Below are 22,380 nucleotides of genomic sequence, written 5' to 3' on the forward strand. Positions count from 1 at the left end.
GGTCTCACCAGCACAGGTTAAAGCCCTGTTTTTTTCAGAGGATACAGCTGAAAGGTTAGTGCAGTTGTGTTTCTGCACCCATTTTTTAAAAAAGCAATAAGAAATAAATAATATTAATGCTTGCATTTGATACAGCGCTTTCCATAGTGGGAGGATGTTTCAAGGCACTTCACAGCATTTACTGTGTAATCACTGTGTATTATGTAGGTGAACAGGAACAGCCTTTTCAATTATTCCAAGAATACTAACAATTAAAACCATATTTACTTCTATCTGTAACAGGTTGTGTGCACCAAGAATAGTGGGTTATATGAGAGAACAGATGTTTGATTTTTGAATGTGCAATAAATGCCTTGATTCAAAGAGTAAATGCAATAGATTTGTATTTTTTGATTCACGTATTATGGTGTAGTACTCAAGATCTTCACCAGATCCCCAAAGGGCTACATTATTGGAGCTTTGGATGCTCAGGATATTTGCAATCTCTCCCAAATCTCCCAAATGTTTCACTTGGTGCCCCCATGTGTTGGAAAATAGAATTGCAATACAAATATCAAAATGGTCTCAAAATTTCGAGCCACACACTGACTGAAATCACGACTAAAGATTTTAAGGATGGGACAGACTTGACAATGGTAGCTTTTTAAGCGCTATGAGACACTACCCTGCGTAGAGGGCACTATATCAATTCAAGTTGTTCTTATTGTTGTTACAGATGGCATAATGGGTGGCCAGGTCTACAGAACCAAGCCGAATCTCAGTGGCAGTCATCACACTCAATTTCTGTTAAACCCTGCAAGCCAAAGTCCCAAACTGTAGTGTGGTCTGAGCTGTGTAATAATAATAATAATAATCCTTGCATTTGATAAGCAATAGGAAAGCTTCCCAAGCAGTGATATCAATGGGTAGCTATGCAGTTTTAGTCAGTTAGACTCCAGCTGTACGCCAATGCCCGTTCTGAGGTCCCCCAAGCCATGGCTCTTGACAACCTGCGGCTAATACTCTCCAGAATGAGGTAAGCAGGGACGCTTCTCTCCAGGGAGGGAGTGTGCATTCCACCTCAACAGTCTAACACTGGAATTTCCACGTAAGGGCGGGATGCATGGAAAGAAATCTCAGTTTGGTCTGGGTACCAAGCATGGTGACGGGCTTCCCGCACGCGTCAGGCCCACCCACCCAACCCCCCCCCAGCGAACTGAAGCGAAATCCAGCAGGGCACAGGGGAGGGCCAAATGGAATTGGAAAGTCTTACACTATGATGTCGGGTGGAGGGCGCGGCCCCTTTAAGGGAGGGGGACGTCAACAGCACGGACGCGGCCCCTTTAAGAGGGCGGTGGTCGGGGAGGGGGGGGTGGAGGAGGGAGGGACACGAACAGCGCAGGCGCGGTGGGCGGGACACGAACAGCGCAGGCGCGGTGGGCGGCTCCCGCCTGTCTGTCTGTCTGTCTGTCAGTGGCCGAGGCGGGAGGGAGGGAGCGGAGTGCGATGTCGGAGAGCGGTCCCCTCGGGTGGCGTTCGCCTCACCCGCCGTCGCCCGTCGCCTCCTCCCGCGACTCCAACAGCGTGGCCGCCTGCGGCCGCACCCACTCCGTCGTCTCCGAGTGCACCAACACCGAGGACGAGGAGGGAAGCGACGCCATAATGTGCGGCGGCGACGACGACGACGACGACCCGAGCGGCCGGAGGCTCCTCAGGCACCAGTACCGCGAGCTCATCAGCACCGTACAGCGTGAGTGACGGCAATATCTCCTCATCGTAATAATAATAATAATAATAATCCTGGCGTTGAACCTAACGCCTTATCGCCTGGGCTCACAGTGAAGTGCGGCCGCCATGTTCAATGTCGTCGTCCCGTCCCCCGTCCCCGCGCCCTCGGCCCCCCGACGGCGGGCGCGACGTCACTGTGGGCGGGGCGGCTCCCGACGCGCATGCGTGGTGCGGCGCAAGTGGGAAATGGGCTTCGATCCACTCAGAGGCCCCACTCTGGTGAGATGGTCTCTGTGTGTGTGTGTGTCTCTGTGTGTGTGTGTCTCTGTGTCTGTGTGTGTGTCTCTGTGTGTGTGTGTCTGTGTCTGTGTGTCTCTGTGTGTGTGTCTCTGTGTGTGTGTCTCTGTGTCTGTGTGTGTGTCTCTGTGTGTGTGTGTCTGTGTGTGTGTGTCTGTGTCTCTGTGTGTGTGTCTCTGTGTGTGTGTCTCTGTGTGTGTGTCTCTGTGTGTGTGTGTCTGTGTGTGTGTGTCTGTGTCTGTGTGTCTCTGTGTGTGTGTCTGTGTGTGTGTCTCTGTGTCTGTGTGTGTGTCTCTGTGTGTGTGTCTCTGTGTGTGTGTGTGTGCGTGTCTGTCTGTGTGTGTGTCTCTGTGTCTGTGTGTGTGTCTCTGTGTGTGTGTCTCTGTGTGTGTGTGTGTGTGTCTGTGTGTGCGTGTCTGTGTGTGTGTGTGTCTCTGTGTGTGTGTCTCTGTGTGTGTGTGTCTCTTGTGTGTGAGTGAGTGTGTGAGTGTTTCTCTCGATACAGTGCCCACTCCATCCTCCTCCACCGACTCTCCTCTCACCTCAACCATCAAGGTTCTGTCCTTGAATGGTTCAGGACTTGTCTCTCACACCGTCTCCAATTTGTCTCCATTAGCAGTTTCTCTTCCAGCCCCCCACAGTCTTGTGCGGTGTTCTATGTGGCAGAATGGATACAGAACTGGCTGGTAGACAGAAAGCAGAGAGTGATGGTGAACGGTTGTTTTTCTGGAGGGAAGTGTCCAGTGTTGTCCCCTAAGGGTCAGCATTGGGACCACTTCTGTTTTTGATCTATATAAATGACCTGGACTTGGATACAGGGAGTACAAGTTCCAAGTTTGCAGATGATGCCAAGCTAGGAAAATTAGTAAACAGTGAGGAGGATAGTAGCAGATTGCAAATGGACATAGACAAACTGGTAACATGGGCAGACATGTGGCAGATAAAGTTTAATGTGGAGAAATGTGAAGTGATGGATTTTGGAAGGAAGAATGAGGAGAGGCGATATAAGCTGATGGTACAATCTTAACAGGGGTAAAGGAACAGAGAGACCTGGGGGTTCATATAGGTAAATCTTTGAAGGTGGCCGGACAGGTAGATAAAGCTGTTAAAAAAGCATACCAGGCTTTATAAATAGAGGCATAGAATACAAAAGTCAGGAAGTTATGATGAACCTTTATTAAAAAAAACTGGTTAGGCCTCAGCGAGAGACTGTGTTCAGTTCTGGGCGCCACACTTTAGGAAGAATGTCAAGGATTGGAGAGAGTTCAAAGGAGATTTACCAGGATGGTACCAGGAATGAGGGATTTCAGTTATCAGGAGAGGCAGAGAAGCTTGGATTATTCTCCTTGGAGCAGAGGAGGTTAAGAGAAAACTTAATAGAAGTTTTCAAAATTCTGAGGGGATTTGATAGGATGAACAAGGAGAAACTATTTCCACTGTCGGGTGGGTCAGTAACCCGAGGGCACCGATTTAAAATAGTTGTAAAAAGAAATAGAGGGGAGGTGAGGAGAAATGTTTTCACACCGCAAGTTGTTCAGAACTGGAATGCATTGCCTAAAAGGGTAATGGAAGCCGATTTGGTAACAACTTTTAAGATAGAACTAGATAATTATTTGGGGAGGACAAGTTTGCAGCGCTATAATAATAATCCTTGTTTTTGATATAGCGCTTTTCACGTCTTCTAGATGTCTCAAAGCGCTTCACAGAATTGACTGTATATCTGTGGGTGAAACGCGGCAGCCAATTGCACACAGCGGTGTCCCACAAACAGTCGTGGATTGAAAATGACCAATTTATTATTGTTTTTGTTTTTTGGAGGAATTATTATTAGGCGTATGGAGCAAGGAAACTTGCCCAAGGTTTCGCCCTGCCTGGAATTAAACCCAGGTGTCTCGCTTGCAAAGTGAGCGCTCTAACCACTGAGCTACAGGATGCCAAGCAGAGTTAGGGAGTTAGAGTGATAAGTAGAATTAGAGAGTGATACCAGTCCACTTCAGTGTTTATACTCCATACAAGCCCCCACTAACCACTTGCTCGCAGCAAGTTTTCTGTTAAATACTGTACATTGAAGCAATTTACTTCACCCATGAATGCGACATAGACAGAATCTGTGTGTGCCAGTATCTAATTGATGATTTCAGAAAGAATAATATCGACTTGTCGAGTAACTCAGGCAGTGAGACAGCCATTTAATCACAGTGCATTCCATCGAGAGTGTCAGAGAGAGAGTTTCACAGCGAGCGTCTGACAACAGCCTCAGTGTGTGTGTGTGTGTGGGGGGTGAAGAAGGGGGCCAATAGTCCAGTCATCCAGCTTGGAGCAGAATCCTTCCTGACAAGACAACAACTGAGGAGCCAGGGTAACCAAGTACTGGGGAGAGAGTGGGGGAATGGGATTGATTTGGGTAGCTCTTTTCAAAGAGCTGGCACAGACAGATGGGCCGAATGGCCTTCTGTGTTGTATAATTTTATGATTCAATCTCTACATTCTCCCCCTTGGTGACATCATCCACAGAGATGGGGTCAACTGTACGCGGATGACACCCAACTCTCTCTCTCTGCTTCCACCCTCGATTCCATGACAATTGACATCCTGTCAGATATCTGTCTGACATCATGCCCTGGATGAGAGCCAACTTTCTATACTGAATGTCAGCAAGTTCGAGGCTCTTCTGATTGGTTTGCACCAGCGCCTCTGTACCTCAGGCATGGGTAGCATAAACATCCACAGATGCAACATCAATAAAATTACATTTGTAAAATGCCTTTCACGTCGGGAGGATGTCCCAAGGTGCTGAACAATCGGAGATCAGGATCTGAGCGTGGGGGGAGAGGGTTGCGATGCACGAGGCTGAGAGGTAGGCGGGCAGCTGAAGACACAGTTGAAAAGGAGGGTCTTAAGTCGTGACTTGAAGGAGGCAAGGGTGGGAGCAAAGTGAACGGATGGCATTTCAAAGGGTGGGAACAGAGAGGCTGAATGCCTGGCTGCTGATGGTAGAGTGCATCGGGTGGGAGACATGGAGCAGGCCAGGGCCTGCTCAACGGAGGGAGCAGACAGGTTGATAGGGGTTTATCAGATCAGAGCTGTAGGAGGGGGCAAAGCCGTGGAGGGCCTTGAAAGTGAGGACAAGGATTTTGAATTCTATCCTCTGAGGGATGGAGAGCCAGTGGAGTTGGGTGAGGGTGGGCGTCACGGAGCCTGGTGCAGGAGAGGACACAAGCTGCAGAGTTCTGAATGATCTGCAGCTTGTGGAGGGAAGAGTTGGGGTGGCTGAAGGAGTTTCTGTAGTCGAGCCTTGAGGTGACAAATACGTATACGAGTTTCGGCGGGCTGAGTGGTGAGGCAGTGGTTAAGTTGGGTAATGTTGCGGAGGTGGGGGAAGGCAGAGTGGGTCATGGCACGGATATGGGGGAGAAAGGACAGTTGAGGTGGAGTGTGCAACCGTGGATGCTGATGCTGCCAGTGCCTGAGGTATGGAGATGCACCTTCGCTTCATCAAGCCATTCAGGAACCTGGGCGTCTTGAGTGTCTCTGTGTGAATGCGTATGTGTGCGTGTCTCTCTCTGTCTGTGTGCGTTTATGTCTCTTTGTGTGTGATTGTGTGTGCGTCTCTGAGAATGTGTCTGTGAGTGTGTGGGCCTCTATCTCTGGGTCTCTGTCTCTGTCTGTGTGTAGTTCTGGGTCTGAGAGGCAGGAGGTAGCGAGCTTACATAGCCCTGCAGTCAGGACACTTGTCCTGAGTGTTTTTTCATGGATCCCCCACCCATGGGCCACTTAGTTTTGATTGAAAAAGAAATCAGTAAGACTGTTTTACAACAATTTAATATGTGATATTAATATTACAAACTTTCTTGTGTTTAGTTTTTATTAATAAAGTGAAAAATACAGGTTGGCAGTAAAATGTAACTCAATAGCACCAATCAACTCCCCGCAATTTTCTGCAAAAGTTGGACAAATTTCCCTGAAATTTTTGGCAAATATTACCATACTTTTTCTATTCGCCCAGCTTATCACATATTCGAGACAGCTCAAAGCGCTTCACAGAATATATTGTAAATTGGATTGACTGTATTTTGTGAGTGAAATGCGGCAGCAAATTAAGCACAGCAATTATATCTCAGAACTGTATTGCCCTTCTTGTCTGTTCTGCTTTTGTATGATCATGGAATAATTCCAAGGAAAGGTTATGTACTGATTGCTGACATTTAAACTCAGAATACTTTTTGAATGTCTTTATCAATTCGTTTAGAGAATCGTGAGGACATGATCAGACCTAGTAATAACAAATTAACAGAAGCACTGAAGGAAGGAGATAAACTGTTCTCCAATGGTAAGCATCTCTGTACTACTTTCTGTTTTAAATAAAAAAGTTGAAATCCCAAACTATCTACAGAGTTAAAATATTTAAACTAAATAAATTGGCTAATACTGTACTTCTATCCTTTGTACTGCCTTTGGCTTCAGGTCTGTACAATTTGACTAAACATTACAGGGAACTAAACATATACACACATTTCACCAGTATAGTGGCCATTTAACTTGATTCCCAATCTGTTTAGACTCTTTAATTCTTAGTGAAATCGTTCAGTTTAGTAAGAATTAGACCACATGGGGAAACCCTGTCAGAAGAAGTCTTAAAATTGATTAAAACCATCTAAAAGTGCTTTGTACCCCTTTTCTCATTGTGTCCCTTTCAGTCCGACAGACACGAGAAGCAGTGCTGGATGCCCAGTTTCTTGTCCTTGCCACAAACCTAGGACTAGAAAAGGCTAATCAGCTACACACAGACATGATAGTGTTTGATCCATCAGTCTTTGCAGAACAGCTGGTAAGATGCCAGTACATGTGGAAGCGCACAAATATATTGAACTTCAACTGTCCTCCTGATGTAAAAGCTGCTGTATAAATGCCATCTGTTGTTGTTCAGATCTAATAGTAGCCCCAAACTAGTTGTTTCATTTCGTCAAATAGAGATCTGTAATTGTGAGTGAAGCACATCTGGTTGTGCTTATATTGAGTTCTTTTGCTGAAATTTTTGTGTATCCCAGTCGGTTGTACAAAGTGCTTTTAGATATCCTCCCAAAATGAAAGGCGCCTCATAAATTAAAAGTGCTGGATCAATGGTCAATTTATTTTAATCAATAGTTAAGAAACAGAAGTTGTATAGTGTCTTAATGTAAAAATGTCTCTCACAAGTAATTATGCTGCCAGTGATTGTGATTGTTTTTATTCAATAACAACTTGGATTTATATAACGCCCCTTGTGTGGGGTAGCATCCCAGAGCGCTTGACAGTGGCGGAGCATGACACCAAGCCGGGGAGGAGGGGGAAGTGACCATAGGCAAGATCGAATAGGAAGATCTTCAGGCACAACCTGAAGATGGGGAAGGAAGGGGCAAGGCGGAGGGATATAGGAAGAGCGTTCCAGAGTTTCGGGGGGTAGTGGCTGAAAGCATGGCCACCAATGGTGGAACAAAGGGCACGAGAGACATGCCAGTCGAGCGGAGGCAGCAGGTTGGGGGTTAAGCTGGTCGGAGAAATAGGGAGGTGCCAGGGCATGAAGGGATTTGAAAACGTATACGAGGAACTTGAAATCGATATTCATTTAATCATGGAAGGTTTCACCTGAAGGGAAAAACACATTGGATTAATCTGCACCATAATTTATTTTTTACTGCAATTTATTTTTTTATGCAACCTAGAATGATGGGAATTGAGCCTTGAGCGCAGAAGCAGGTCAACAGACAGTTCAAAATTTATTTTTGTACATGGAGGAGTGGTAAATATATAAAATAGACAACCCAAAGAGGCTGTAGAGGCAAATTCTGTCAGAACTTCAAGGGGGAATTAGCTCTTTGAGGAAGAAATTCAATTGTAGAAAGGGAATTAAAAGCTAGAATTATAGGAAAGAGAGAATAGGATTTTTTAAGCATTTTACTTTCAGTTTAGTACATTTCTACATAACCTAGGAGTATTGGTTTAGAAATATTTTGATGGTGAAATGTTTTACCTTGGCTTTTGATAGAAATTTGGCGTGCAAACTTATCTTGGTGCTGCGTATGTGTGTATATATATATTATATGTATATATTACTAGCTTTCTATCAATGGTTTGAATTCTTATATAGTTGACATTCATGGGTCTGAACCGCTTGGAGGCTGGAGAGAGTGATGAGGATGAGGCTGCTGGATGGCTTCCTAAAGATGCCTGGACTAAACTTGGAAAAGAAACTGAAAAATATTTTAAAAGAGCTCCAACCTTTCATTACATGTAAGTGAAGCTTCCTGCTTAGCTTCTGAATTATTGAACTCTGTGTTGTCATTTGTTTTATTCTGCCCCCCCCCACTCCCCAAGCTGACCACAACTCTAATTTATGTTACAGGCTGGGATCTTTCAAAGCTGAACCTCCAGCTCCACGACAGAAAATTGTGAGGCAGAAAAGGGTCCCAAATCAGGAGGAACGCAGAATAATGCCCACACAGGTTTGTTGGTCTTCAGGCAGCTCTGCGAAAGGTGGAAAGATTAGGAAATCTGGGTTCAACTCAGTTTTGCATATCAATTGAATTTGAAACCTAACAGACTTGTCAAAATCGTGACCGAGAGATGGCTATTCAGAAAATTTAATTGGCTGAGGATTTCTGCTGCCGAGCAATTGGTGGCTGACGTATGAATTAATTGGGGCATTCGAAAAACAAACCGATTGATTGAAAGTTTATTATGCAATTGTACATTTTTAATTGTAATTATGTAATTGTAAGAATGAGCAAAGGAGATTTACTTTGTATCTAATTTAAGGCTTAACTGAAGTAGAAGTTGCCTAAAGTAGGAAGTGGTAATTTTCAATTTCCTTCACTTCCCAGCGAGCCCCAAAAAGCCATTTGCGGAGAAAAAATTACCAATTGATAGTGGGTCAAGAACTTGATTTTAAGAAGAGCCACAAACACCATATACTTCTAGAAATAAAAAATCTGTTAACTTTTCAAAAGAGAAACCTCCATTTACGTTGCTTTCTCTGTGCTATTTTGTAGCTAAAGAAAATGGATGAGTGTCACCAAGAAGCCACTGAAAAAGAAGTGGAGAGGATCTTGGGGCTTTTGCAACAGTACTTCAGAGCTGAACGTAAGTTGTACATGAAGTGTAATTTGCTTGTACAATAATACCAATGATGAAATTATACATCAATTCTGTTTAAATGAAAAATGTTTACATTTCCCATGTAATGGTGCTGTGAATATGAAGTGCAACTACATAATGTATATAGGGTGATCAATGATTATTATTTTCAGCGTTTATTGAGGGAGTAAACTAACCGTTTCCATAATATATAATCAGAATGTATGTAATATGTATGTTTCTGATCAAAGTGCAGAAGCTATATTTTTTAGGCTTTTCCTTTTACTGCCTTGAACTCAGGATTTGAGCTAAAATTCTTTGTTTGCCCAGATAATAGCTACTTCAAAAGTGCTTACTTTAATTCCTTAAAACTTTAACCATTTCCCACAGCTGAAACTCCCATCAATTTTTTTGATTTTGTGATTGATCCACAATCCTTTCCACGGTCTGTGGAGAACATATTCCACGTATCCTTCATTGTCAGGGTAAGTGTTAAATAAAGCCTTTGAAGTAAAAAGAGAGATAATGCTTGGAAGAGCATTTGCTTGTTAGAGTGAAGGGCCACATTGAATTGTTAACTTATCTGAGTTTGTCACTCATAACGCTAGGCATTTCCAGTGTTTTGCTATTATTGTATATTTAAGTGATTTACTTATTGGATTATGTTGCCACACGGAGAAGATTTCAGATGGGTTCACTTTCTGGAACGTGCTATTAAACTATTTGGAGAAGGGGCAATCTTCAACAGTAGTATGCACAACCAATACAAACTTCTATTTTTTTATTAAAAAAAACTTGGATCATTTCTAGCACTAATGTATTTAGCATTGTGCTGCCATCAAGTAACCCCAGATATGCATTGGAACTTAATTTATTTAGTGCTTAATATCCCAATGAATTTATGTGCATTCTCACAAAATGAAATTGTGACTTTGTTGGTGCACCTAAATGAAATGTTTTTTTAAAAAAAGTAAAATCCCCAAATATTAAGAAATAGGCAATACCACACAATGTCATTGGGGTACTTTTTTGGTACAGTAAGATTTGCTGTTTAAAATGATATCAAAATCATAAAGGATAACAATGTGTTTCAGGATGGTTTTGCTGCACTTAAACTTGACCAGGACAAACTCCCAATCATTGGTAAGGAAAGCAAGTGAACCAGAAAGCAAAAATACACTGACACCTGGGGTTAAACTAATTTGCTATCCTTGTAATGCAACCTGTTTCTCCCTCCTCCATATATTAATGCAAATGGAAATATTTAATGTGTTATAAATTTGTTTTGTAATAAAATCCAGAGTAATATTACATTGAAATTAGTAACTGTTTTAAAAACATTAGAGCCTGTAAGTGAAAGTATGGACAACGACGGACCACAGCAGCAAAGGCAACAGATGGTTATTTCCCTGAGTCCACAGGAGTGGAGGGTATGTATCGCAAACCTGTGTATATAAAGCTTGAGAACATTGGAATAGAAATTACATTAGAAAGCAACAACAACAAAATTACATTTGTATAGCGCTTTTCACATCGGGAGGATGTCCCAAGGCGCTGGACAATCAGTGTTTCGGATCCGAGCTAGGGATCGGGGGGGGTTGGAGCGCAGATGGGGAATATGGGTGATTGAAGGCACGGACGAAGAGGAAGGTCTTGAGATGGGCCTTGAAGGAGGCAAGGGAGGGGGCAAGGTGGTGGGACTGCAGGATGGATGTAGTGGGGAGCAAAGCCATGGAGAGCTTTGAAGTTGAGGATCAGGATCCTGAATTGTGATGAGTAGTCAATGGAGTCGGGTGAGGTTGGGGGTGACAGAGTCCCGGAGCCTGGTGCGGGAGAGAACATGGGCTGCAGAGTTCTGGATGATATGGAAGCACTGTTATTAATTAGAAAAATCATGTGTAAATCTTGTTTTAAACCATTCTGCCTCAGTTTAATTTTGATGAATTCAGATTTGTTTTAGAATAAAATGCAGCTTCCAGTTAATGCTCTATTTCAGGACTGGGAATCACATAGTCTAAGTTGACTTTGTTACATTGTCAGAGGTGTTGTCCTTCGGATGAGACGTTAAACTGTCTGCCTTTTCAGGTGGATGTTAAAGATCCCAATACACTGTTTGAAAAGAAGCGAGCTTCTGGTGCGCTGGCCAACAATCCCCACTCAAATAAAAAATTTGTCACTTGTTTCATGGTTGTTTGTGGGACATTGCGCAATCGTGCTGCTGCATTTGCCTACAAATACAGTGACTCCATTTCACAGTAATTCCTATGAAGCGCTTTGAGACATCCTTTAGACATTATTAGTCTTGTAGCTCAGTGGTTAGAGCACTCGCTTTGCAAGCGAGAGACCTGAGTTCAATTCCAGGCAGGTCAGGGCGAAACCTTGGGCAAGTTTCCTTACTCCACACAGAGCCTAATAATAATCCCTCCCAAAAAAACAATAATAAAAATTGGTCATTTTCAATCCATGACTGTGTGGGACACTGCTGTGCGCAATTGGCTGCCGCGTTCGCCCACAAATATACAGTCAATTCACTTACAGTATATTCTGTGAAGCGCTTTGGGACGTCCTCCCGACGTGAAAAGCGCTATATCAAATGCAAGGATTATTATTATTATTATTATTAGGTGCTATACTAAATATTATTTCAAAAAAAAGTTTAGATGAATTCCTGTCAACTAAAAGGGATCACGGTTGTTAGATTTTTCAGATAGATAAAAGGATTTGGGGAAATTGGAGGGGATGATTTGATAGGCCAATAATCAACTGCATGAAATTGTTTGTGTAAAGCTTGGAGGGTGTAGGAAGAGACTGGAAAAAACTAATATAAACTGTGGGAAGAGGATTCTTTGTCAGCCATTGAATCCCAACTTTGTGACAGTATACCAGGGTGATCTTGTGCTCACATGACTTGAGTTCCAAATGCTGATATGGTTTGTGTAACTTGACAGACTTTAGGATTAGCTGTTTATTTGACCTTATGTAATTATAAATTCAATAATGCATTTAATTCAGATTTTCCAAAGACATTTTTGTCAATCTTCTCCACTGCTCACATGCATGTCTTATTTTCTAGGATATAATTGATACATTTGAAATAACAGAAGCCATGATACCAGGAATACAGCATAAGGAGTAACAAACCACCTTGATATGTATGCAGCTTTTATCAACTTGTAAAAATGTATATATTGCACAACTATACTGTATGGTTGAGATTACTTGGTTCTTGCAGTTATCATTGGGGGCACAATGGAAATCATATAAAATTTAGGAGACATGACAAGAAAATTAGTGTCAGTGTGGCTCAGTTGATAGCATTCTTACCTCTGAGCCAGAATAGGGCAAAATGCTTAAGTTGGAGCATGGAAACTGATTAGGTGAAGGCATTGTACTCCATAAGAGAGAAGACTGCTTTAAACAATTGTTCATAAAAAATGTTTTAAATATTACCAAATTACACTAAACAATATCTACTATTACTTTGACAGGTGCCTTATAAGAAATTTAAACCGGAAGACGTGATGGCTTTCTAATGTTTTAAGCAATCCAGGACACTAGCCGGGCGAAGGGCGCTGTATAAATGCAAGTTGTTGTTGTTTTGGCTTATTTTTGAAAACTGAATAAATGGAATAGATACTTTTCTGCCTGGAAGTATTTAAACACATTCTCTTCTATTCTTTAGAAACAAAGGGTTAAAAGTTGTTGATGATTGCAGCTGCTTTTTTGTTTAGAAAGCTCTCATTAGGTCAACATTTGAACCTGTCATATTTGAAGGTTTGCCCAAGTATTGGTTTAGGGACTGAAGGGGATATAAACAGCGTACGCGCGGCCCCTTTAAGAGTGCGGCGTCATCACGCGGCCCCTTTAATTGTGCGGCGTCATCACGAAGGCGCGTCCCTCTTAAGTGGGACGTCATCACAGAGGCGCGAGCAAGATGTCAGAGAGCCGATCCCGCGGGCGATCCTTGCAACAACCGCCATCGCCGCCCACCTCCTCCTGCACCTCCAACAGCGTGGCCGCCCGCGGCCGCACAAATTCCATCGTCTCCGAGTGCACCGAGGACGAGGAGGGAAGCGACGCCATTATGTACGGCGCCCGCGATGACGACCCGAGCGGCCGGCGGGTCCTCAGGCTCCAGTACCGTGAGCTCATCAACACCGTGCAGCGTGAGTGCGTCTCTCTCCTCTCTCCCCCCTCCTCCTCCCATTCCCACAGTGGCCTCTCATAGCCCAGCGGTGAGCGGGGCGGCTGGAGCCGCCTTCAGGCACCGCCTCACGGGGGCCGGTGAAGTGGACCTGGGAGTAACGACCCCTAACGGTCCGCAAAGCGAGAGGCGGACCGAGTAGAGGCAACGGTTGCCTCAGTCAGCTGTTTGTCCGACGTCATTGTGGGCGGAGCGGCTTCGGACGCGCATGCGTAGTGCGGCTCAAGTGGGAAATGGGCTTCACTCGGGAGGTCCCTCCGGAGATCGCGTGTGTGTCGGCTTTGCTTCTGTGTTGAAGAAGAAATGAATCAAAATGTTCTTCAACAACAAAATATGTTATTTCCACGTGTTTAGTTATCAATAAAGTGAAAACATTTGAGGTGGACAGTAAAATGGACCTCAATAGCACTAACCAACCCTCGCAATTCCCCACAGAATGAACCTGCACAATGTTTGCCGAATCTCAAAGAGCTTCACAGAATATATTGTAAAGTGGATTGACTGTGTATTTTGTGAGTGAAATGCGGCAGCCAATCGCGCACAGCAATTATACCTCAGGACTATTGCCCTTCTTGTTTATTCTGCTTTTGTATGATCTCAGAATGATTCCAAGGAAGAGGATTGCTGACTGATTGCTGACATTTAAACTCAAAACACTTTTTGAATGTCTTTATCAATTCTTTTAGAGAATCGTGAGGACATGATCAGACCTAGTAGTAACAAATTGACAGAAGCGCTGGAGGAAGCGAATAAACTGTTCTCCAATGGTAAGTGTCTCTGTACTATTTTCTGTTTTTGAAAAAAGTTCAAATCCCAAACTATCTACAGAGTTAAAATATTTGAATCTAAATAAATTGGCTAATACAACAATAACCACGAGATTACATTTGTATAGCGCCTTTCACGTCGGGATGACGTCCCAAGGCGCTGGACAGAGTACAGCATTTCAGACCCGAGCTGGGGTTGGGAGGGGAAGCGGGGTGGCCGATGGTCGAAGAGCAGGGTCTTGAGGCAGGACTTGAAGGAGGCTAAGGAGGGGGCGAGGTGGAATTCCAGAGGTTGGGAGCAGAATGGCTGAAGGCTTTCCCGCCAATGGTGGGGCGGGGGACGTGGAGCAGGCCAGAGCCGGCTGAGCGAAGGGAACGGGCGGGTTGGTAGGGGGTTAGGAGGTCTCAGAGGTTGGGTGGGGAGAGGCCATGGAGGGCTTTGTATGTGAGGACCAGGATCTTGAACTGGATCCTCTGAAGGATTGGGAGCCAATGGAGTCGGGTGAGAATGGGGGAGATGGCGTCACGGAGTTTGATGCGGGAGAGGACACGGGCTGCAGAGTTCTGGATTACCTGCAGCTGTGGAGGGAGGAGTTGGGAAGGCCGACAAGCAGGAAGTTTGCATAGTTGAGCCTTGAGGTGATGAAGGCATGAACAAGAGTTTCAGCGGCCTGAGGGGTGAGGTAGTGGTGGAGTCGGGAGATGTTACGGAGTTGAGGGAAGGCAGAGCGGGTCATGGCTTGAATGTGGGGGAGAAAAGACAGTTGAGGGTCGAACAAGACACCGAGGTTCCTGACTGACTTGGTGAGTTGTAGTGTGCCACTAGGTAGAACAGTAAACAGTGAGAAGGATAGCAGCCAACTGCAGGAAGACATAATAATAATAATCCTTGCATTTGATATAGCGCTTTTCACGTCGGGAGGACGTCCCAAAGCGCTTCACAGAACACACTGTAAAGTGAATTGACTGTATATTTGTGGGCGAACGCGGCAGCCAATTGCGCACAGCAATGTCCCACAAACAGTCGTGGATTGAAAATGACCAATTTATTATTGTTTTTGGTTTTGGAGGGATTATTATTAGGCTCTGTGTGGAGTAAGGAAACTTGTCCAAGGTTTCGCCCTCTGCCTGGAATCGAACCCAGGTCTCTCGCTCGCAAAGCGAGTGTTCTAACCACTGAGCTACAGGACTCCAGACATAGACAGAATGGTAAAATGGGCGACACATGGCAGATGAATTTCAATGTGGAGAAATGTGAGGTAATGCATTTTGGTAGAAAAATGAGGGGAGGCAATACAGGCTGGTAATACAATCTTAAGGGGGGTGAAAGAACAGAGAGACCCGAGGGTTCAGGTAAGACGGCAGGACAGGGAGATAAAGCTGGCAAAAGGACAAATGGGATACTAGGCTTTATAAATAGGGCCATAGAGTACAAGAGTCAGGAGGTTATGATTAACCGATATAAAACACTGGTTAGGCCTCAGTTAGAATACTGCGCCCAGTTCTGGGCACCACACTATAGAGAGGTGAGGATTATTCTCAACAGAGCAGAGAAGGTTACGAGGAGACCTGATAGAGGTCTTCAAAATCATGAGGGGATTTGATAGGTTAGAAAGGGAAAAACTGTTTCCACTGGTGGGTGTGTCGGTGACTCGAGGTCACAGATTCAAAATAGTATCTAAAAGAAGAGAGGAGAAGTAAGAAGAAATTTTTTCATGCAGCGAGTTGTTCGAATCTGGAACGCATTGCCTGAAAGGGCGGTCGAGGCCGATTTGATAACTACTTTTAAAAATGCGGTGGACGGGTATTTGAAGAGGACGGGTTTGCAGGGTTATGGGGAAAGGGTTGGGGAGTGGGATTGACATTGCATTGCTCTTTTCAAAGAGCCGGGACAGACTCGATGGGCCGAATGGCCTCTTTTTGTGCTGTAGGATTCTATGAAGGTTGATGCTGCCAGAGCCTGACTTTTCCTTTGTACTGCATTTGACTTCAGGTCTGTACAAATTGACTAAACATGCAGGGACCTAAATATATAAACATGTTTGGCTAGTATTGTGGCAATTTATCTTTATTCCTAATCTGTTTAGACCCTTTAATTTTTAGTAAGATCGTTCAGGTTTGCAATTAGACCAAATGGGGAACCCCTGTCAGTATTAAAATTGATTAAAGTCATCTACAAAAGTGCTTTGTATCCCTTTCCTCATTGTGTGCCTTTCAGTCCGACAGACGCGAGAAGCGGCGCTGGATGCCCAGTTTCTAGTCCTTGCCACAAATCTTGGACAAGAAAAGGCTAATCAGCTACACACAGACATGATGGTGTTTGATCCATCAGTTTTTACAGAACAGCTGGTAAGATATCAGTATATGCGGAAGTGTACAAAATATACCAGCGCCTCCTGACGCTATGTAAATGCAATTTGGTCAGATCTGATCATAGCTTGTTTCATTTTGTCGAATAGAAATCTGTAAGTTATTAACACTGAATCCTGCGAGGAGCACGTCTGGTTGTGGCCACTTCTTAGGACTCTTTTACTGAAATTTGTGTATTTTCCTGTCAATTGTACAAAATGCTTTTTAACGTTCTCCCAACATGAAAGGCAGGCACTACATAAATTTGAATCAATGGTTAATTTTTTTAATCAATGGTGAAGATTCTGAGAACTTACGAGTGGCGCTTGATTTTAAAAATTGCTCTAAGCCCTTCATAAGTGATTATATTGCCAATTAATGATTTTATTCATTCAGCCATGGAAGGTTTCACCAGAAGGGAAAAAATCATTGCATTACTGTGCACTATAATTTTCCCTTTTACTGTACAGTATGCAACCTAGAATGATGGGAATTGAGCCTTGATCTCAGAAGCAGGTCAACAACAGTTCAAAATTTATTTTGAAAATTATTTTAAAAATCTATAAAATAGACGACCCAAAGAGGCTGTCGAGGGAAACTCTCATCAGAAGTTCGAGAGGCTCTTTGGGGAAAAAAATGTAATTGTAGGAAGGGAATTCAAAACGAGAATTATAAGAGAGAGAATAGGATTTTTTAAAGCATTTTATTTTCCAGTTTAGTATATTTCTACATAACCTAGGAATATTAGTTCAGAAAAAAAATTGATGGCATTTTTTACCTTCTTGGATTTTGCTAGAAATTTGGCATCCAAACTTATTATCTTGGTGCAATGTGTGTTTCAGTATATATTACTAGCTTTCTATCAATAGTTTAAATTGTTCTCATGTAGTTGACATTCATGGGTCTGAACCGCTTGGAGGCTGGAGAGAGTGATGAGGATGAGGCTGCTGGATGGCTTCCTAAAGATGCCTGGACTAAACTTGGAAAAGAAACTGAAAAATATTTAAAAAGAGCTCCAACCTTTCATTACATGTAAGTGAAGCTTCCTGCTTAGCTTCTGAAAAATGGAACTCTGTGTTGTCATTTGTTTTATTCTGCCCCCTCTCCCCAAGCTGACCACAACTCTTATGTTACAGGCTGGGATCTTTCAAAGCTGAACCTCCAGCTCCACGACAGAAAATTGAGAGGCAGAAAAGGGTCCCAAATCAGGAAGAACGCAGAATAATGCCCACACAGGTTTGTTGGTCTTCAGAGAGCTCTGAGAAGTGGAAATAATTTTTTAAAAATGTTAAATTGAAGTATGGGTTCAACTCAGTTTTGCATACCACTTGAATTTGAATCCCAAACACAATTGTCAAAATTGGGACTGAGAGATGGCAATGCAGAAAAATTACTTTGCTGAGGATTTCTGCTGCCTAGCAATTGATGGCTGACTTTTATGAATTAATGGGGGCATTCGAAAAACAAACTGATTGATGCAAAGTTTATGTAATTGTAAGTTTTTAATTTCCAAGTTGATTAGCTTCCAGGATTGAATGAAGGCGAGTATGGAGTGTGTGTGTGCATGAGTGAGGGGGAAGGGGTGCACTCTTGAGATTGAGGTTGAAGCACATTTGATAGGAATGAGCAAAGGAGATTTACTTTGTATCTAATTTAAGGTTTAACTGAGGTAGAAGTGCCTAAAGTAGGAAGTGGTACATTTCATATTTCCAATTTCCTTCACTTCCCAGCGAGCCCAAAAAAGCCATTACCAATCGAGAGGGGGTCATGAAATTGATTTTAAGAAGAGCCACAAACGCCTTATACGTCTCGAAATAAAAAAATCTGTTAACTTTTCAAAAGAAAAACCTCCATTTACGTTGCTTTCTCTGTGCTATTTTGTAGCTGAAGAAAATGGATGAGTGTCACCAAGAAGCCACTGAAAAAGAAGTGGAGAGGATCTTGGGGCTTTTGCAACAGTACTTTAAAGCTGAGCGTAAGTTGTACATGAAGTGTAATTTGCTTGTACAATAATACCAATGATGAAATTATACATCAATTCTGTTTAAATTAAAAATGTTTACATTTCCCATGTAATGGTGCTGTGAATATGAAGTGCAACTACATTATAGTTATCATTTTACTACATTATAATTATCATTTTCAGCATTTATTGAGGGCGTAAACTAACCGTTTCCATAATTAATCAAATGTATGTAATGTGTAGTTTCTGATCAAAGTGCAGAATCTATATTTTTGAGGCTTTTCCTTTTACTGCCTTGAACTTTGTTTGGCAGATAAAAGTTTCTTCAAAAGTACTTTTTTCATTTCTTAAAACTTTTAACCATTTCCCACAGCTGAAACTCCCATCAATTTTTTTGATTTTGTGATTGATCCACACTCCTTTCCACGGACTGTGGAGAATATATTCCACGTATCCTTCATTGTCAGGGTAAGTGTTAAATAAAGTCTTTGAAATAAAAAGATAATGCTTGGAAGAGCATTTGCTTGTTAGAGTGAAGGGCCACATTGAATTGTTAACTTATCTGAGTTTGTCACTCATAACGCTAGGCATTTCCAGTGTTTTGCTATTATTGTGTATTTAAGTGATTTACTTATTGGATTATGTTGCCACACGGAGAAGATTTCAGATGGGTTCACTTTCTGGAACGTGCTATTAAACTATTTGGAGAAGGGGCAATCTTCAACAGTAGTATGCACAACCAATACAAACTTCTATTTGTTTTTTTTTAAATTTGGATCATTTCTAGCACCAATGTATTTAGCATTGTGCTGCCATCAAGTAACCCCAGATATGCATTGGAACTTAATTTATTTAGTTCTGAATGTCCCAATGAATTTATGTGCATTCTCACAAAATGAAATTGTGACTTTGTTGGTGCACCTAAATGAAATAGTAAAAAAAATCCCCAAATATTAAGAAATAGGCAATACCACACAATGTCATTGGAGTACTGTTTTTGGTACAGTAAGATTTGCTGTTTAAAATGATATCAAAATCATAAAGGATAACATTGTGTTTCAGGATGGTTTTGCTGCACTTAAACTTGACCAGGACAAACTCCCAATCATTGGTAAGTAAAGCAAAAATACACTGACACCTGGGGTTAAATCAGTTTGCTATCCTTGTAATGCAACCTGTTTCTCCCTCCTCCATATTTTAATGCAAATGGAAATATTTAATGTGTTATAAATTTGTTTTGTAATAAAATTCAGAGTAATATTACATTGAAATTAGTAACTTTTCTTTAAAAACAGAGCCTGTAAGTGAAAGTATGGACAACGATGGACCACAGCACCAAAGGCAACAGATGGTTATTTCCCTGAGTCCACAGGAGTGGAGGGTATGTATCACAAACCTGTGTATATAAAGCTTGAGAACATTGGAATAGAGCTTGCATTGGAAACAACAACAAGAGCATTTTTATTGATTACAATCGTTTTTTACAAAAACTCAGCTTCTAATTGAAGCCCGTGTCAGGACTTGTAATCACAAAGTCTAAAAAGTGACATCCTTCGGATGAGATGTTAACCCAGGTCAAGTCTACCTTTTCAGATGGACGTTAAAGATCTGATGGCGCTGTTCAAAAAGAGAAAGGAGTTTCTCTCAGTGTTCTGTCCTACAATCCCCTCTCCACAAAAAAAATGTTTTACTCGTTTCATGGCTATTTGTGGGTCATTATGTGCCATTGTGCTGCTGCGTTTGCCTAAAAATAGTAACTCCATTTCACCGTAAATCCTGTGAAGCGTTTTGATACGCCCTTCAGATATGATGAAGCGCTATGCTAAATGCAAGGACTATATTATTTCAAAAATGAACTAGATGAATTCCTTTAAACTAGAGGGAATCGTGGTTGTTAATTCTTCAGATAGATGAAAAGGTTTTGGGGAAATCGGAAGGAACACTTGATAGGCCAATAATCAACTACTTGAAATTGGTACTGTAAAGCTTGGCGGGCACAGGCAGAGACTGAGAAAAACTGAAACTGTGGGAACAGGATTCTTTGTCAGCTATTGAATCCCAACTTTGTGACAGTGTACCGGGGTTATTTTGTGCCCACATGACTCGTGTTGTAAATGCTGATATGGTTTCTATAACTTGACAAGACTTTATTTGACCTTATAAACATGTAATTGTAAATTCAACAATACATTTATATCAGAATTTGCTTTAATTCAGAAATTAAACTGCTTTTGTCAAATCTTTTACACTGCTCACAAAAATGTCTTATTTTCTAGGATATAATTGATACATTTGAAATAACAGAAGCCATGATACCAGGAATACAGCATAAGGAGTAACAAACCACCTTGATATGTATGCAGCTTTTATCAACTTTTAAAAATGTATATATTGCACAACTATACTGTATGGTTGAGATTACTTGGTTCTTGCAGTTATCATTGGGGGCACAATGGAAATTACATAATTTTTTAGGGGACATGACAAGAAGAAAATTAGTGTCAGTGTGGCTTAGTTGGTAACATTCTTGCCTCTGAGCCAGAATAGGCCAAAAAGCTTCAGTTGCAGCTTAGAAACCAATTAGGTGAAAACATTGTACTCCGATAAGAGAGAAGACTGCTATTAAACAATTGTTCATAACTTTTTTTTTAAAATACTGCCAAATTGCACTAAACAATATCTTACTTTTACAGGTGCCTTATAAGAAATTCAAACTGGAAGATGCGATGGCTTTCCTGAAATAATTTGACTTGAAGGAACTTTTTGTAAAGTGTATGAGCCAACATCATACAATAATGTAATGAATTCTAATGTTTTAAGTGCTCTGGGATGCTACCCTGTGTGGAGGGTGCTATGTAAATGCAAGTTGTTGTTCTTGTTTATCTGTTTTGGCTTATTTTTGAAAATTGATTAAAAGGAATAGATAATTTTCTGCCTGGAAGTATGTAAACATATTCCCTTCTATTTTTTAGAAATAAAAGATTAAAAGTCGTTGATTGTAGCTGCTTTTTGGATTTGTTTAGAAAGCTCTCATTAGGTCAATATTTGAATTTTATATTTGAATGTTTGTGTAAATATTATTGGTTATGGGACTGAACTGGCTCCAAGGTGACACGCCTGGCAATGGAATGTCGGAATCAAGCCAGCCCTCCAGTCCGGTTCCTGATGACAGCACAGCTGGACTGGTTCATCGGCAGCATCTGGAAGTGCAGACCAGTCACTGGGGGCTCAGCTCCCATTAACCTTGCAAGCGAAAGCCCTAACGGGTAGGGTGGTCATAGCCGGACAAGCAGCGAGAAAGTTTACCAGACAGCAATATCAATGGCAAGCTATGCGGTTTAAGATGGTTAGACTCCCAACGGTACCCCAACGCACACTCTGGTCCCCAAGCCTTGGCTCTTGCCAACCTGCGCATAATACTTTCTGGAATTAAGTAAGCAGGATGCGTTCCTCCAGGGAGAGAATGTGCATTCCAATCCAACAATCTATCTGGGTTTTTCATCTGTTAGGGGATGAATGGGAATTTCAGCTTGATTTGCATACTCTTTTTTTAAGAATGGTAATTGGTTTCTGCATGTGTCAGAGACCCCTAAAAAGGGCGGAAATTGTATTGAAATTCTATGAAACATTTGTTTGGTGAAGGTATTAAGGTATAGGGGGAAACAGTAAATCACTTGAGGTCCAGATCAGCCATGATCTTGTAAAATGGTGGAACAGGCACTTAGGGGCTGAATAGCCTACTCCTGTTTCTATAACTACTGGTATTTCAGTATACAAATGCTTTATTATTATTAATTCAAACAATGCTTATCATCTTCATGAATATACTGCTAAACAAAAGTTCTACCTTGTGGTTTTTAATTTTATAAATGATAGTCTTGCATGCTTAAAAAATATCAAAGACTTGTTTATTTCTTTCAACCAGTACCTGATAATGTTGAAGGGCTGCTAGAATTGTTTAAGACAGATATATTTGGGTG

At 42.1% G+C, this 22,380-nt stretch overlaps 2 protein-coding genes across 2 annotated transcripts; both read left to right on the plus strand.

Moving 5' to 3' along the window:
* Window positions 1-1,485: 1,485 nt before the first annotated feature.
* LOC103185457 (non-structural maintenance of chromosomes element 4 homolog A-like) lies at window positions 1,486-12,633 on the plus strand. Its single transcript, XM_007903970.2, has 11 exons — window positions 1,486-1,729; window positions 6,254-6,334; window positions 6,702-6,832; window positions 8,132-8,274; window positions 8,387-8,486; window positions 9,033-9,123; window positions 9,508-9,602; window positions 10,212-10,260; window positions 10,462-10,547; window positions 12,191-12,269; window positions 12,606-12,633. The coding sequence occupies exons 1-10, from the start codon at window positions 1,486-1,488 to the stop codon at window positions 12,251-12,253; spliced, it is 1,083 nt and encodes a 360-aa protein (XP_007902161.2). The 3' UTR covers window positions 12,254-12,269; window positions 12,606-12,633.
* Window positions 12,634-12,661: 28 nt separating this feature from the next.
* LOC103185428 (non-structural maintenance of chromosomes element 4 homolog A) lies at window positions 12,662-21,401 on the plus strand. Its single transcript, XM_007903907.2, has 11 exons — window positions 12,662-13,283; window positions 14,008-14,088; window positions 16,307-16,437; window positions 17,327-17,469; window positions 17,574-17,673; window positions 18,322-18,412; window positions 18,774-18,868; window positions 19,463-19,511; window positions 19,696-19,781; window positions 20,677-20,755; window positions 21,094-21,401. Exons 1-10 carry the CDS (start codon window positions 13,052-13,054, stop codon window positions 20,737-20,739), a joined length of 1,071 nt encoding a protein of 356 aa, XP_007902098.1. The 5' UTR covers window positions 12,662-13,051; the 3' UTR covers window positions 20,740-20,755; window positions 21,094-21,401.
* The last annotated feature ends 979 nt before the right edge of the window (window positions 21,402-22,380 follow it).

Source organism: Callorhinchus milii, unplaced genomic scaffold (genome assembly GCF_018977255.1).
Source record: "Callorhinchus milii isolate IMCB2004 unplaced genomic scaffold, IMCB_Cmil_1.0 Scaffold7, whole genome shotgun sequence".
NCBI lineage: Eukaryota > Metazoa > Chordata > Chondrichthyes > Chimaeriformes > Callorhinchidae > Callorhinchus > Callorhinchus milii.

What these genes read in the sequence shown, in the direction of transcription:
- LOC103185457 (XM_007903970.2), top strand. Translation starts at nt 1,486, where the DNA reads ATGTCGGAGAGCGGTCCCCTCGGGTGGCGTTCGCCTCACCCGCCGTCG. An exon ending in GCTCCAACCTTTCATTACAT is followed by an intron (nt 8,275 to 8,386) that starts GTAAGTGAAGCT and finishes TTTATGTTACAG; the next exon opens with GCTGGGATCTTTCAAAGCTG. An exon ending in ACAGTACTTCAGAGCTGAAC is followed by an intron (nt 9,124 to 9,507) that starts GTAAGTTGTACA and finishes CATTTCCCACAG; the next exon opens with CTGAAACTCCCATCAATTTT.
- LOC103185428 (XM_007903907.2), top strand. Translation starts at nt 13,052, where the DNA reads ATGTCAGAGAGCCGATCCCGCGGGCGATCCTTGCAACAACCGCCATCG. An exon ending in GAATAAACTGTTCTCCAATG is followed by an intron (nt 14,089 to 16,306) that starts GTAAGTGTCTCT and finishes TGTGCCTTTCAG; the next exon opens with TCCGACAGACGCGAGAAGCG. An exon ending in ACGTATCCTTCATTGTCAGG is followed by an intron (nt 18,869 to 19,462) that starts GTAAGTGTTAAA and finishes ATTGTGTTTCAG; the next exon opens with GATGGTTTTGCTGCACTTAA.